Raw genomic sequence first — 16,933 nt, 5'->3', positions numbered from 1 at the left:
ATCCAAGGAACACGTTTCAGCTTTTATGATGGTGGAGTTTTGAACAGAATGCGATCGGGTTTTTTTTGTTTGGTTTTGTCTTTTATTTTTATATTGCCAACCAAACTATATTACTCATTACAGCCTTCACTTGATGTGCTGGGCCTTACTGAGTAATATAAGTGTTCATGTCCAGCCCTTATCGTTTAAATGTAAAGAGTCACTTGATTTTTGTGTTTTTTTTCTTTTGTTTCTATACCCATAATTTTGTGCATAAAAAGTAACTAGATTCCGTGAAAGTTTTTTCTTGTAGCTAAGGAACCCAAAAGTTGCCAGATATCATTTCATTGCTTATTATATGTTGAATAATTGAACAGTTGAAAGTTTGTAGAAGACATTTATTGTATACAGACTATTCTAGACAGTGTTTATACTATTTTATCAATACTGCCAGATATTTTTTCTCAACTTTCAGGTTTGTGTTCTCTTCAATTTTTTTTTTTAACTGATAATGTATGTGAAATTACTTCATCTCTTTTCTGTAATACTCCAAGTTAGTAGTAACTAGGTTAATGTCAACTAGGTTAAAGTCTTGCATAAAATTATGGCACAATTAGAATGACAAATTGTTGTTTTGAATTTCTACCGGGTCACTACACCTGTAATATAGGGAAAGCCAGTGAAACAAAGATCCGTGCTTATTCAGAATTCAGATAAAGGATGGTTGTTTATTCCTTCATGAACATGCATTTGGAACTCTACAGCAGAAAAGGCCTCTGGGGAGGACAATTTGAATCAGGTGAACGGTGGGCAGAAAAAGTGCCTGCATTTTTTCCCTTCTTTTCTGATCCCAATTGTCCCTTCAGAAATGCTTTTTTCCTTTTTTATATAAAAAAGCCATTGGGATAATATTACATGTATCTGAGAAAAATAATTTGGTCTCCAGTGGTTACGATTTTTTCTGTTCAGTTGGTGAAATACTCTGCTGGGGGGGACAACAAAAATTGTATAATTTTAGATCAATACTTACATATTTCATAGGTACATATTTCATATGTAAGCATTGAAGGTCATAGCTTGTCAGCCAGTGGAAATGGTGTCTCACAAAATTTTATGTGTATTCTAGATTCTGATGAATCACCAGTAGCAAGAGAACGGAATGTGATTGTACATACCAATCCAGACTTCTCTAATAACGTCAACAGGAGATCAGGTACCAGAGACTCTGAGTGTCAGACAGAAGAAATTCTAATTGCTGCCCCTTCCAGAAGAAGAATCCGAGCTCAGAGGGGTCAGAGTGTAGTTGCCTCCCTGTCTCATTCAGCTGGCAACATATTGGTGCTGACAGACAACAGTGACGCCATGTTTTCAATGTCCATGAGCAACCGTGTCCGATCAAGGAGTCTTCCTCGTGAAGGTGCTAGAGCCAATGAAGTGGATCACAACACTAGTGCCAAAATGTCAGCATACGATGCAGAACACTTTTTAGCAAGCCAAGAAAGAACCTCCACAAAGAGTAAAGATGCCATCAATAACCAGTGTTCACAAGAACACCATCCCATAGGTTTAACTTGTTCTCAGCATCTTCATAGCCCTGATCGTAACTCTAACAAGAGGGGGAGGTCAAGGCTATCAAGGATGGCAGATTCTGGAAGCTGTGATATTTCATCAAACTCTGACACCTTTGGAAGTCCCATTCACTCTATCTCTGCAGCGGGGGTCCTTCTCAGCAGTCACATGGACCAGAAAGATGATCATCAATCGTCCAGCGGGAACTGGAGTGGAAGTAGCTCGACGTGTCCTTCCCAGACTTCAGAAACCATTCCTCCTGCTGCCTCTCCACCACTGACTGGTTCTTCACACTGTGATTCAGAATTGTCACTGAACATTGCCCCTAATGCCAATGAGGACTCTAGTGTCTTCATAACAGAGCACTACAGTGATCAAATAGACAAGGTTAGAGGTCACAGGGCAAGTTCCTTCACTTCCACTGTAGCTGATTTACTTGATGACCCTAATAACAGCAACACAAGTGACAGCGAATGGAATTACTTGCATCACCATCATGATGCATCCTGCCGCCAAGATGTCAGCCCCGAACACCCTAAGGCAGATAGCCTGGGATGCCCAAGTTTTACAAGTATGGCCACTTATGATAGTTTTATAGAAAAGACCCCATCTGAGAAAGCAGACACTAGCTCACACTTTTCGGTTGACACTGAAGGCTATTATACCTCCATGCACTTTGATTGTGGTCTCAAGGGAACAAAAAATTACGTGTGTAACTATGCAGCTGTGGGTTCCGAGAGTGGCCAGAATGCAAGTGTTGCTTCCAGTCTCTCTAACTGTGCCTGGCAGGATTACATGAACCGTAGGAGGCAAGGAAAACAGAGCATCTCTCTCAAGAAACCAAAGGCAAAGCCAGCCCCACCAAAACGCAGTTCATCTTTAAGGAAATCTGACAGCAGCACAGATCTCCCAGAGAAGAAAGAACCAAAGATAAGCAGTGGGCAGCAACACCTGCCTCATACTTCCAGGGAAATGAAGCTGCCCCTCGAATTTTCAAATACACCTTCGCGCGTGGAAAACACTAATCTGCCTGGCAAACAGGAACTCTCCTGGGATCATCAGGATGAGAGCAGATTCAAGGACCCTGCCCTTGACACCATAGACATCCCATCATTTAAAGACGAAGGTGCTGAACAATCTCACTATGCAGATCTCTGGCTTCTAAATGACTTGAAATCTAATGATCCTTATAGGTCTTTGTCCAATTCTAGCACTGCTACGGGTACTACAGTCATAGAATGCATAAAGTCGCCAGAGAGTTCTGAATCGCAAACGTCGCAGTCTGGATCGAGAGCCACCACTCCATCCCTTCCTTCCGTCGAGAATGAGTTCAAGCTGGCTTCCCCAGAAAAGTTGGCTGGCTTAGCATCTCCCTCAAGTGGTTACTCCAGCCAATCTGAAACACCAACATCGTCTTTTCCTACCGCTTTCTTTTCTGGACCTTTATCTCCAGGTGGGAGTAAGAGAAAGCCAAAAGTCCCAGAAAGGAAGTCCTCACTACAGCAGCCTTCTCTGAAAGATGGCAATATATCTCTAAACAAAGATCTAGAACTTCCAGTTATACCTCCTACTCATCTTGACCTAAGTGCTCTTCATAACATCTTAAATAAACCATATGCTCACAGGCACCAACTACATGCTTTCCATAACAATAAACAGAACATGGTAGAAGAAGCACTAAACATGAATTCTCAACCAGCCCTTGCTATTACACCTTCAGTTCTGAAGTCTGTACATCTTCGATCAATTAATAAGCCTGAAGACGTGAAGCAAAAGGACAGTGCAGACCTCCTCCACGTTCAAGGAAATTCTTTAATGGTGACTGCCATTTCTTCAGGTAAAGTGAAGCCACATGGAAGCAAGAAACAAGTATCACGCCAATATTCCATGGAAGAGGCTATAGTGTCCTATATTAATCCCTCTCCAGTACAGATCACCCCAGAAGAACTGGAAGCAGAAAACCCTTTGACTTTCAGTGAAAAGAATACCTGTCAAGAGTCCCTTGCCTCAGTTACTATGGGTGCTCCAGGAGCCAAATGCATAACAGATCAAATGTATCCGGGTCCTGAGATTTTGCTAGAGAACACTTTAAGTAAAGCTTGTAGCAGTTCTGCAGAAAGGTTTCTACAAGGCACAGCGGTCCTTTCAAGCAGCTCTGAAGGGAAGATAATCACATGTAGAGCTGAGCAGGATAGGAGTCATGATCCTGTGCAGCTCCACCATGAATTGCCTGCACGCTGTGAACAACAGTGGGAATATGAACTCACAAAGGAGAACACGTCCCAGTCTGACTCCTCTGCTGGGGGAGCAGACATTAGTCATCAGCAGAAGTATCAGCTTGATCTAAGCCACCACGATGATAAAGTGCCTGGGACTATCAGCTATGATTCGGAGATCTCAACTGTAGATTCACTCAGTGAAAAATGTTCTGAGCAGGAAAATGATATTGCATCAGGTATTCCAACCAAAAGTGCCTCAGATGACAATGACAGCAGAGCCCCTGAGACACAATGGACTCCAGAAGATGATGTCTTAAAAGGTAAGTTCAGAATCATTTGGTACTATTTACTTATAAGATGGCTGTTAGTGTCATCTAGCAAGTATTTGCTGTGGGTTGGTTGGTTAGTTTTACTCCCTGAAATGCATCAATGGATGGCTTAAATATGCAGAATGCCATTTATCTCAGTGGCACTTTTCCAATAGACTTCATCAAAAAAAATCTCCCATGCTTTGGAAAAATAAATATGGGTAGGCACTGATTTGCATTTCTTTTGACTTCATTTTAGCTATGAAAAAAGCACCAGCCCTTTATAACCAACTGTTTTGACATATTTTCCAGTATTTAGATGAGATTGTCTAGTGCCTGTCATTATATAGGCAATTCCATTATGAACTGAGACGGCAAAAGTGTTAAGTGAAGTCTCACTAGTTCTTTTCTTTTTGTTTTGAAGAATCTTCTTCAAGTGACAATTCCATCATTTCACCCTTAAGTGAAGATTCTCAGGCTGATACAGAAGATGTTTTTGTGTCTCCAAATAAGCCTCGAACAACAGAGGACCTATTTGCAGTCATTCACCGGTGAGCTAATGTTAGGGTTCTTGAATGCTGTTTTTTTTCCCCGTAGGAGTGGAAGTAGTCCTAAAGTAATTGCAATAGAAAATCCATTCCATTTTCCACATCAGGTGAGGGTGCCCTGGTAACACTTGTAGTATGGCGATTCAAGAGATTCTGTTTGAGTTGCCACACAGAAAGGTGTCTTGTACTAAGTCAAGTCACTGGCTAGTCTAGCTCAGGATTGTTTGCAGTGATTGGCAGCAGCTCTCCAGGTTTGAAGCACTTAGTGGCCACTGTGAGATACAGGAAGCTGCACCAAATGGGCCACCTGATCCAGTGGGGCTCTTCTTATGTTCTTAGGTTTCAGACAAGGGTCTTTGTAACCCTATTTAGAAATACCAGGGATTGAAGCTTGTTTCTTCCCCCTTAACTAGTGCCTCCCAGACTGCATCTGGTCTGTGTGAATGCACACATGCATTCTTTCTGTTGCTGGGGGGCAGGAGAAAGACACACACATGCAGAATAGCACCAAAAATACAGCCTAATTTAGAACAAAACTATTAGGTGACACGGGCAGCCTGATCCTTTGCCCAGGCAGCACCACTTGCTCATGCACTGCAGGGACAACAGCCATCACAAACATGCCATAAGGCACACTGTGGCAGCGAGGAGGGCAGAGGCCCTGGCGAGGAGGCTTGCACCACTCAGGACTGGGTCTCCACGCCGGTGGCAGGAGCAGCTGGAGCCACAGATGATAAGCTCCCCGCTGGGGAGGAGGGGGGAAGACAGGGAGGGGCAAAACTGGGTGGGGAGGGGGCAGAATGGGAGGTGGCTCAGGCCCGGGGGGGGGGCAGGGGTGGCTGCAGAGGCTGCTGTCAGATCCTATCTCCCCTCCCGATCCTTGGAGCCCAACACAGGTCTCCTTGGTTCTGCATCAGCGACTGAGCTGGCACAGATCTGAGGAGACCCGTCAGGGCTGCAGGGGCACTGCACAGGATAAGGGAACTGCTTCGCGTTAGGATATAGCAGCTGCTGTTTTTGCACTGCTGTATTAAGGGGTAGGCAAGCATAGGATTGGGCCTCAACTGTCTCAATGTCCAGTTTTAGCACATTTTTACTGTACAATAGCACCTGCATGTGGCTGGAACTAGATTGGGATTGCAGTGTGGAGGAGAGTGTTTACCCTGAACCTTTACATCATTTTCCCACTGAAAATCCTCTCTTGAAATTGCTGAGGGACCTATAAAATAACTTTGCAAGACTTGCAAAGACTTGCAAGACTTTTCAAGAGGAAAACAGCATGGGGGTAAAAGGCTCATTCCCACCTGTTTCTGTGCCAAAGTTCTGATCACATCTAGTGTGACCTTTAGCAGTTTGTAGCTCGTCTGAGTAAGAGATGGTTCTTCAGCTACTGTATTCCCAGCTACTATATTCAAGTATTCTGTGATGCCACAGATGCATAAGCTAGATCAGTAGTCTAGTAAATATATACACATATTTAATAGTGAAGGCTCTTATTAGCAATTATTTAATATGTTGTGAAATTTAGTAATAAATTGCTTGTGGCTGCTTGTAATTGATTGTGGGCACAATCCTGAAGTCCCTTGCGCCGGCCCAACGGTGTCATAAAAGTGCTGTAAAGCACTTTCGTGCTACTGGGAGAGCAAGGAGGCTGGTCCATGGATGTGCACAGGCCCCTGGACACCGGACCAAACCCTGTTGGGCTAGTGGACAGGTAAACCCGTGCTGGGCATGTGAGGGTGGGGAGGAGGCATTTCCAGGCAGGCCTTTGGGTGGGCAGGGTTGAGCAGGGTGCACTTGTGCCAGATCCTAACCCAGATCTTAGACGGCCCAGAGCAGCTGTGGGCTGCTCGGATTTGCGCCACCTCCTGAGGTGGTGCAGATCTGAGTAGCCGCATTGAGGCTGCTGCTGAGTTACACAGGGTAAGGGGAAATAATTCCCCTTGCCACTGGCTGAGCCCCAACTAGCCCCAACCCTGCTGTGAATATGGGGCAGGTCTGCCGACCTGCCTGCTCTAGGGCATGCTGGATTGTGTGTTTCTCAAGTTTATTTTTATCATATTTTTATTGTGCTTTTTTAATTGGCTCCCTGCTGGGAGAGGAAAGACAAAACTATTTCAATTAAATACATTGGCGTTAGGTTGTATCCCATTTAAACTATATTATTTTAACATCATGAATATTATGGTATTTGTTCTGTCGCAGGTCAAAAAGGAAAGTGCTTGGAAGAAAAGAATCCGGAGACATTTCTGCCAGAAACAGACTGAGGGCGTCATCAAGTACCAGCAGTGTGTCTTCTGCAAGCAGCACGCCGCCTGCAGCCACTACTCCACCTACCCACAGTGTGTCAAGCCCAGGAAGCAGCCAGAGATCTCCTGGACTGATTTACAGGAATGCCAAAAAGTCCAACACCTCCAATGAGGAATTCAAACTGCTGCTTCTGAAAAAGGGCAGTCGGTCCGATTCCAGCTATAGGATGTCAGCCACTGAGATACTGAAGAGTCCTCTTTCACCCAAATCTCCTGGAGAACTAACTGGGGATACTTTTCAAAATACTGATGAGTCTTCCCAAGCCTCATCAGGTGCTGAGGCATTAGCTCCTCTCTCTCCTTGCACCCCAAGAATAAATGCAGAAGGGTTTTCTTCCAAAAGCTTTCCTACATCAGCATCTTCACGAGTAGGACGGTCACGGGCACCCCCTGCAGCCAGCAGTAGCCGGTACAGTGTCCGCTGCAGACTGTATAATACCCCAATGCAAGCCATTTCAGAAGGAGAGACTGAGAATTCAGATGGGAGTCCTCATGATGACCGTTCCTCTCAGAGTTCCACATAGGCTGCATAAGGGCCAGAGCACACTTCTGACTGTTAAGCAGGGGAACTCTGCAATTGCTTAGCTCATGTGAATATAAGAGGCCAATTCTGTAGCAGTCAAATACCATGCAGGGCAATACTGATGCTTGAAAATGCTAAGGATTGCTAAGATGCTGGGAGAAGAGACAATGACTTGTAGCTATTTATTACTTCACATTTTCTATAAGTAGGAACATATACTAAATGGTTAACTTTGGTTAAACTTCAGTTCATTTCTTTCATATTTCCCCATCATCAGTGTAGTTTTACATGACCCCGTTTTCAGAATCCCCTCTTCCCACTCCAAAGTTGCCCATTTAGCATCAAAAACATTATATTCACTGTTGTGCTTCCCTAGGGAAAAATCATAAAATTGCTTGAGGAATTGGTATTTTTTTACACTAAAATAAACCGAAACAAAATTTAGAAGAAAAGAACAAAAGAAGATGTATATATCCATATTTTTGATATACATGTGTAAATAGAATTATCAGAGGAAAAAAAGTGGTTGATGGCAAATGATAACAGCCTTGTTGAAAGACAAAAAAGGATAAAAAGTAATGACTGTATTCTGTGAATACAATTTTCATATCAAACATGATTTACATATTGCAGTTCAGTAATTAAAGCCTCAAACATGGATGTTCACTTGAATTAGAAGAAAACTCAATAGTTGTACAATACTAAGATTTCTTGACATCAAATTAAGTTTATAGAAGTTCGCCTTCAAAAATGCTGTTCCAAATGATTTCAAAGCAGAGCTAGCGTTGAGGCTCATTCATAGGCACTACAAATATGGACTGTTGATAAACTGGCTTCTCTGTTCTGACTTCTCCCTCCATTCCTTAACCCCAAGAATCCTGAGAATCATAATTGTGTGAATGGGTGGGTGCTCTGCATAGAACAAGGATAGATCTTCTATTAGTCACTCCTCTTGTCTCTTCCAAGTCAGCCCTTTCTGAACCTACTTAAGGTGTTGTTGCTTCTGTGTTCATTGCCTCAGTTCCAAACGCCTCTCTGGTTGACACGCAGCATTTTGATACTCAGAGATGTGCTATCTAAAAAGATTCCAAAAACATCCACATGTGGAGAAGTATAAAGTTTCCTGAGCAGATCAGTGAGCTCAATCCTAGATTCATATCAGAGGGTTACAGTAGAATTTGCTGACTAAAACAAATAAGAAATAAGAGCTAGAAGAAATTAAAACCATATCAACTTATGTCATGGGCTCCCTTCAGTATATACAGGTCCAGCCTACACGGATAGGATTATACACGGATTTTTTATACATGGATTTGACTCAACAGGAATGGCCCCTGCAAATAAGAAAGAGTGTGCTGATCCCTGGAGAAGGGGAAATATGCATCCCTTTAAAGTCAGTTTTAAAAACTGAACAGTCCTTTAACAACAGCCTCCTTAATGAGAGAGAGGGGGCAGCAGGCTAACAATCAATCCTTCTCTCTTCTGCGGACCCCTCCCTTCCCCCATCCCTCCCCCAGCATGTGAAAGAAAGGTGATCATTTTGCATTGGTGAAGGGAGGGGCTGAGTGAAGTGCTGATGGATTGTTTTCTTAATGACTCTTATCTTAGAGTCAAAAGGTCAGCAAGGCTGTTTTTCAATCACTGGAACAAAGAAACTTTGTTTTTTTAATTGATTTGCTATAGTGCGTTTGGAACGGAACCCATGCGAATAATTAGTCTCAAGCTGTAGTGCATGTTAATAATAAATAATAATATCTACTCAGATATAAGTTCAGTTGTGTTCAGTGGGAATCCAGAAAAGTGTGTATATGATTGCAGCCTTAAATATCAAGAATTCAGTTAGCCCAATCAGCTGGCAATAAATCCCCAAAAAGGAGCAATAAGAGAAAATGCACCAAGGCCCAAACAAAAGGAAAATATAAGTTTTAGCAAGCACAGCAGGTCAGTGGACCAAGATGGTGAACATTTAAAAATCAAAAAGAAAATCTCTAGAGAATGGGTTCATTCAAGAGTAAAAGTCAGTTCAAAGTGAATGTGAAACTAAGGCAAGCCAGTTCAAAGAGAGAAAAAGGAAAGGAATGGAACGTGGCCAGGTTTGGGTGCAAAAGAATAAGTGTGTGCTGCAGAATGCAAGGCCAAAACAAGATGATGTGGTCCCTTTCCAGTGATCTTACAGACATTGGGAGTGCCAAAAGCAGCCATTCAACAGAGAAGACTAAATAGAGCAGTGCTTCCCAAATTTTTTAGCACTGCAACCCACTTTTAAAAAACACAAAAAACAATCTATTGCAACCCACTAGCTTAAAAAAGGCTCTAGAAAGACTTTATTAATAATAATTAATAATAATTGGGGTCCTCTATGTGTGTGTAGACATTTGCTAGAACTCCTCCTAGAAACTTCCTTTTCCCCTAAACTTTCACAATCATTCCAGTGTACTCAGAAGGCTAAACTGGAGAGCAAGCTGTGCTGTTAGGCATTTCCAGGCAAGACAAAAGGCTGAAACTGGGTTCTCACGTGATCCACAGCACTCCAAAGAAATGTGACATTTTTATTTGGGGTTGTGAAGATTACCTCACACCACAGGTTTGCATTCCAGCTAACAATTTTCAAACCAGGTAAGGGTGCTTACAAATTTCCTGGGTTTTTTTTAATATTTCAAAAACTTCACGACTCACCAAAAATCAGCTCCCAACCCACAGCATGGGAAACACTGAAATAGAGCATTATAATAATACAAACAAGAGCATATACTGTAAAAACAAACCAATACACTCTACTGTCTACCAGTGTAGCGAGACAGAAGTGCAGGTAATATGTAGGAAAAAACTGATTTTAGCAAAACTGAATAACTGAAAGCAAAAGGATATATTGGCTGAATTTGAAAAGAAAAAGGGAAAAGTATTTTTTTTTTAAAGAAACCAAGGCCTCTAGTTTTAAGAATTTAATACCAACAATAGCTTAAAAGGGAAACAGGGGAAGAGAATTCTAGAGGAAAAGATAAAATTCCCCAGCATGTGTGGTAATTTCTCTTCTGTGTGTGGTACTCACCATATCCTTTAATTTAAAAAAAGTATTTGTGACTGAATTGCTTGGCTAGTTGAGAAACTGTTAAACCACTGGGAAAAGACCACATCAATTCTGTCATCTGCATATTGCCTGAAATGTGGCTTGCACTAAGTACATGTTAGCAGCAATGGTATTCTGTCCTACCTCCTATTCAGATCACACTCCTTTATTCCAGTTACATTAAATAATGTCCATAGCCTGGTTTCTTATTCCAAGTCATGAATGTGAACCAATGTCATGAAATATGAAAGGTGCTGGACTTTAACTAGGAAGATCTTGTCCTTGCTTAGCCCTGAAGCCTTACGAGGCACATCATGATCTTTTTGTTTTACTGATAGGGCTATTTGTGAGGATAAAATTAAATTATTCCATGTACAATACCCTGAACTCTTTGGGGGAGATACATGGCAGATACAAATGTGAATAAAGAGATGCCTTGACTATAGTTCTATCTGCATGCAATGAAAGAATAAGCAACATCTGTCTCTTTACCACCTTTTTAACTATGCTCATAGCAAATCACAATTATTATCAAAATATGTGATAATACAACCAAACCATGTTAATCAGCTTGATGAGCTCTAAGTCTCAGCCCCATCACAAAACTACAATTCCCAGAGTTCCTTGGGAGAAGCCATGACAGTTGAACAAGATTTTAAACCAATTTAAGGTTGCACTGCAGCCCTAATGATAGTAATTGTTTGGAATGAAAAGCACACTTTTAACAGAGGGGGAAAAAGCTGCTTCTCTTCTAATGCCAATCCCCCAGTTGTCACACTGTACTGTGATGTTTGGCACTTAATTTGGTCAAGACTGTAAAAAGGGGACAAGTTTGAGGAAATAGTATTTTCATATTATTGCTATAACTACTAACTAGGCTGTTGGGAGACCTAGTCCTAACCTGGTACCTAAAGGATTACTTTCATGTGCATAAAGTAAATTACTATTAAGCATGCCACAATGCTGTTGACTTTATCAATAAAATTGTGTAACAACATTTCAGTGAAGCTTTGTGCGGACAACATTCATGCTACCTAAATATTTAGAAAATGACACTGTGAAAAAAAATAGCTGAGAAAATAAGCATACGTATGCATTCTTGAAATAGCTGACTAAACTTGGAATGGGGAAGCTCTCTGATCCATTATGCCAGCCACATACAGCTCCATTTCGTTCTGTCTTGGTTTTTTTTTTATCAGAAATACTTCTGGGTGGAAATATATAGGGGGTGGGTGTAGAAAAGGAATCAGAGCAAATACTTTGAATAAATGAAGGCAGGGAGACAAATGCTGGATTACTTGAAGTTACTTGAATTTTCTTGTCAGAAAACTAAAAGCAAAAGCAAGCTGATAAAACAAACCCGATTGTGGTTTGATCAAACCACACACACACAACCACACACCATCTTCTAATGAACAAACACTGAGGTGTATTTTTTTTAATACACATCAGTTTTCCAGCTGCAATACACTCCAAAATCAAGTGGCTATTCAGGCTCTGTTTACTAAAGTGCAGCCCATTGATGTGAATGGACGTATAGACGATGTTCTTAAATGCAGGAAGTTTGGTACAGATAACGGTTTTGGGAAGGAGTGCAGTGCAGGTTGAACAGAATGGCAGGATGACATTGGTCATCACTAGTAAGTGTGAGAAAGTTGCCTTCAAGTGAAAGTGAATGATAACAGGTGTAGAAGGAATGGAAAATAGGGGAGTATTACTTTTTAAAAGATAAATCTTCTTTTATTTGACTTGAAACAACTGAGCAAATAATGACATTCAAAACTAGTTGCATTAGTCAAAGTTCATTGGAATCACCAAAAAATATACAAATGCATTTAGGCACTTACAGTCCTCCAGCAAGGCAAGAGATGAGTGGTGAGCATGTGTGTAAAAATGTAATGAGGACAGAAGGTTAGTTGCCCAGTTCCGAGATTTGCCACACTGGCAAATAAGCTTTTAGGAAAGGTCAATTGCACTGCTGTGTCAGCACATGGTCAAAAGATACGACAATGTTCTGACACATGGCAAAAATGTTATGCAGGTGGTGCAGGCACATGTGTTCGAGCAAACATTTGAGATCTGGGTGAAAATCAGCAAAAAGAGGTTTCTTTAGGCTGCTGAATGTGTTGCAGCAATAGTTAAAAGAAAGCATTAGAAGGAAACCTTACCAATTATTGTTAATTGGCAAGCTCCATAAAGTGGTCTAAGGCAAGTAAAAAGGCATGTGTTAGTGAGTTAACAAGGTTCACGTCATGCATGATTTGTCGTTGGGAACAAGAAAAATAAATTTGAGATGGGAGGCAGAAGTGCTGCCTTATATCACTTTGGTTAAGGTTACTACCAGTGGCTCTCTTATGGCCTGGTGCTAAGACAGACGGGCAGCCCAATCCTAGCCTGTGCTAGAACAAGCAGGCTGGCTGCCTCACAAACCAGGGCAAGGGGTATCACTCCCTCTTATCTCATGTCCTGCAGCAGCAACCCAAGTGGGGCTACTTGCATCTGCCCCACCTAAAGAGGTGGGGCAGACCCAAGTAACCCTGTGCTAGGGCAGGCCACCCAGTAAGGGGGTTAGAATCCGACCTAAGTGCTGGATCCTGGCACCACCCCCTCCTGGCACCATCCATGGGCCCACCATTCCCCCTACCCTCCCCAAACCCCCACACTGGCCTACAGAGGCCGGCACAAACTTATTTCTCCGTGTCAGCGTGCAGGCTGGTGCACAAACGTGTGCTGGCCCAGCTGATTTACAAGTTGGCACAAACGTGCCTTATGGCACGTTTGTGACAGTACTGGGCTAGCTCAGTCCTAGGATTGCGCGCTATGCCTACAGTTGAGTGCTCAGATCAGGGCGCACCAACTGTGTTACATAGAGAGATTAAAACTATAATAGAAAGCTGAATTGCTTTCTCCAGGATGGTCATTCTTATGGGTGCTATCCAGAATCCACTGAGGCATTGATTTTCCTCCACTGTGGATTACACTGAAAAGCATTTAATAATAATTTCATATTAATACCAGAGATAGATAATTATATAATAAAATAATTAGAAGGCAGTAAACGCCTTCTTACATAGTGCTCACAAAACTATTATATAAATTCTTATTTTGTTTACTCAAATCTATAACAAAGTGTTTTCTATTTATAAAACCCCAAATGAAGATGGATTATAAATTCACTTACAAAGAAAACCACAGTCACAAATAAAGCCCGATCAAGTAATTGACTGTAGGCATTTGAAGTTTTGCTGCCTACAGAGCCTGCCCCCTTCAATCTGGGGATGAAGCATACCTTTGTGCAATGGTGTCCCTCAAATGAAGTGCAGGGAAATGGCCTGTACACACAGAACCTCCTTGCATGCAGAAAAGTGCATAAAACCGGAGGACAAAAGCAAATTGAGGGGAACAGTACGTCTTCAGAGCCCTCACAACAAAAAGAAATTAAGCAACATCATATCTTGAAACAGGGTGTAACACATACATTAAGTAACTCATGAACCATCATTCCAACTTACAATTCTGTTGTTTGCACTGATGTTACATGAATGAGTTTGGAAGTTATGCAGCAATTTGTGTTCTCTTTCCTTTAAGTAGTATTTTTCTATTTTTTTTAATATTGTGGCAGCATAGAGAATATGGATTAGCCGTAGCAAATAAAGCATATGTTTGTATTTGCCAAAGGTCACTGACAGAGAGTGCATTTGCTGCAATTGTGGCAGATTAGAGAAATACTGTAGGTTATGACTTAAAGTTTAAAAACCAATTAAGAAGGTTACAGTGTAACTATTTTGGTACTAGCACCAGTTCACACTGGCAGAAAAGACAATGGTTTATGGACTTGCATCCATTTTGTATTTTTGTAATATTTGTAAATATGAACTTTTTTAATTGTTGCAAAGACAGTTTCTTTTGTAAAATGTTTTCAAAGTTTACATTAAATCCAAGCCTTTGTATATTTTAGAGCTGTGCAACACTTTAAGTCTTGTATTTATTTTTAGTAAAAACAGTGCGTTTCATTGTGAACCCCCTCTCTAAAATGTGTCAGAAAAGTTTGATTATCTAGGAAGTGTGTATAGAAACTGCAAATAAACGTGACTGCAATTAAACTATTTGTGTGCTTTACTGGCATCCTCTGTAGCAGTCAGAACGTTGGTCAAGGACTGGCTGGACCCTGATTCTGCTTTGCATCTCCAGCTACTTTCAAATCCTGGGAGAAAAATCCTTTTCTCTTTTGCTGAAAACATACAGCTCATGAGCTTATCAGCATTTAATCTAACCTATTTAGCAACAAATCTCTTCCAACAAGATCTTCACAGGCTAGCTATTTAGTTCTGAACTAGTGAGATTACTTTCTGTCAGCTGTTCAGCAATAACATGCTGGCAGCCTTTCATATGGAGAGTTCCACACCACTCAGCCAAACACACTGACTGACAGGGCTAAATTTAATACATGTTCTATTTCACAAATGAACACCTTATTTGAATTGACTGTAAGGATTAGTGGTAAATTCACTGCAAGTGCAATCCCAGCCTCCAGCTGGGCCTGTGCAAGTCCCTTGCACCAGCCCACCAGTGTCACAAAAGTGCCGCAAAGCACTTTTTCACCACCAGCACCACTGGTTGGCACAAGCTCCACTTGCCGGCACAAAAGGTAAGCCCATGCCGGCCGAGGTAGGCCAGTGCAAGGTTCTGGGGGCATGGGAAGGGCAGGAGGAAGGCGGGTGGTGGGCAGGCCTGTAGGTGGGCAGCAGGTGAGGGGGCGGGCCCAGGATATAGCACTTATGCCAGATCCTATCCCCATTCCTGGGCAGTCTGGGGCAGCTCCGGACTGCTTGGATCTGCTACGGCTTTACCTGGGATAAGGGGAAGTGATTTCCCTTGCCCTGGGCTGAGCCGCTTTAGGCCCTACCCCTGCTCTGGATGCAGGGCAGGCCTGCAAGCCAGCTTGCTCCAGGGCAGGTTAGAATTGGGCCGTTAGGCAGATCCATATGGGGGACTATCAGTGGCAGATCCACTGATGGGACTTGTGCTGGAGGTCCATGCAAGGGCCAACACCTAAGGCAGCAAGGGTCTATTGCTCCCCACCACTACCCAGTAAAGCAGGGTCCATGGAAGGGCTTACTATCTGCTGCTGCAGTTGCTTCCCACTATTGCCCATGAAGTCAGCCAGGGTTCATAAAGGAGGCTTACAATCAGGCAGCAGGGAACATGGCAGCACCAGCTCCTTTCATGCTGCCACCTGCAATTATAGCAGTGGTTGACTGTCCTGTCCACTGTTTCTTTAGTTTTCCCAGCCATGTACCATTGGTGTGAGCTCAGCCAGGAAAGCTAACTGGCACCCATGCACCAAGTGGGTGACAGTTTTCCTTCACTGCTGCCACACTATCTAAAAACAGTAGCATGAAGGAACTGCATCCATCTGCTGCCTAGTTCTCACACAGTGGGGAGGGTAAATGGCACGTGGATGCACCTTTCAAAGCATCTCGGATCATGCCGTGGTGTGGGTTTTCACAGGACTTGCCTCAGGCCCCCCCCCCCAAATTACCACTGGGGACCATGGCTTGCTACATCATGCAGCAAAGCCCACCCACTTCCTTCACTTGCTTATCTATGAGCCCAAGGCTCATTTCTAGCATCTGTAAGCTAGAAACAAGATTACCATGGGTGGGATAGGGATAGCCCATCTCAGTTCTTTGTCACAAGCCTAGAATTTATTTTCCAAAAGTAGGGACCCCGGTTGCCCTATCGGAAGAGATCTCCCTTCTGCTCACATAATATACAAACCAATCACAAGCAAGTTGTTTTTTTTAACCATGCTCTAGCAATTAACCTTAAGTATTGGTGATTTAAGACTGAAAATTCAACAAACTACAGCACCACAATCAGGTTCTTAAAAGCAATATTCTGAGTTTTATTAGTCCTTTTTGTTTTATTGGGATTACACCATCCCAAGTGTAAGCTGTAAACTTCAGATCTATACCTTTCAAACAGAGCAGAGACATTTACACCCTTTCAAAAGAGAGAGCAGTATACAGACATTGGAAGAAAGACTTACAGTCATATGTGACAGTGGGCATAATCCTAACCAACCTTCCAGCACCAAAGTAAGGGCAATGCAACTCCAAGGTAAGGGAACAAACATAGCCTTACCTTGAGGAGGCCTCCATGACTGTCCCCAACTGCAGGATGAAGTGCATGCCACATTGGTAGCTATGTCAGTGCTGAAAAGTTGGTTATAATTGCACCCTATACGAGTTAAGCCAACTCCGAAAGGTCTAACACCACAGAATCTCCTTCAGATATTTTTTTTTAATGCTGCAATCCTATGCATACCTTACTGAGAATAATAATACTTCTGAGTAATCCTATGCATAGAATTGTGCTGCAGGAGAGCAAATGCAACTGCAGGAGTCC

The 16,933-nt window shown here is 42.4% G+C and overlaps 1 protein-coding gene across 1 annotated transcript in view; it reads left to right on the top strand.

Moving 5' to 3' along the window:
* The window catches only part of NHS (NHS actin remodeling regulator), a 289,997-nt gene extending 275,387 nt beyond the window's left edge, over positions 1-14,610 (top strand). The window contains exons 7-9 of the mRNA XM_066621313.1: positions 1,106-4,087; positions 4,500-4,626; positions 6,829-14,610. Coding sequence (XP_066477410.1) covers positions 1,106-4,087; positions 4,500-4,626; positions 6,829-7,456 — 3,737 coding nt within the window. The 3' untranslated portion in view covers positions 7,457-14,610. The remainder of the gene's footprint in view (positions 1-1,105; positions 4,088-4,499; positions 4,627-6,828) is intronic.
* The last annotated feature ends 2,323 nt before the right edge of the window (positions 14,611-16,933 follow it).

The sequence above is a fragment of the Tiliqua scincoides genome, chromosome 3 (assembly GCF_035046505.1).
Source record: "Tiliqua scincoides isolate rTilSci1 chromosome 3, rTilSci1.hap2, whole genome shotgun sequence".
Lineage (NCBI taxonomy): Eukaryota > Metazoa > Chordata > Lepidosauria > Squamata > Scincidae > Tiliqua > Tiliqua scincoides.
This window is presented reverse-complemented; position numbering and strand designations above follow the sequence as displayed.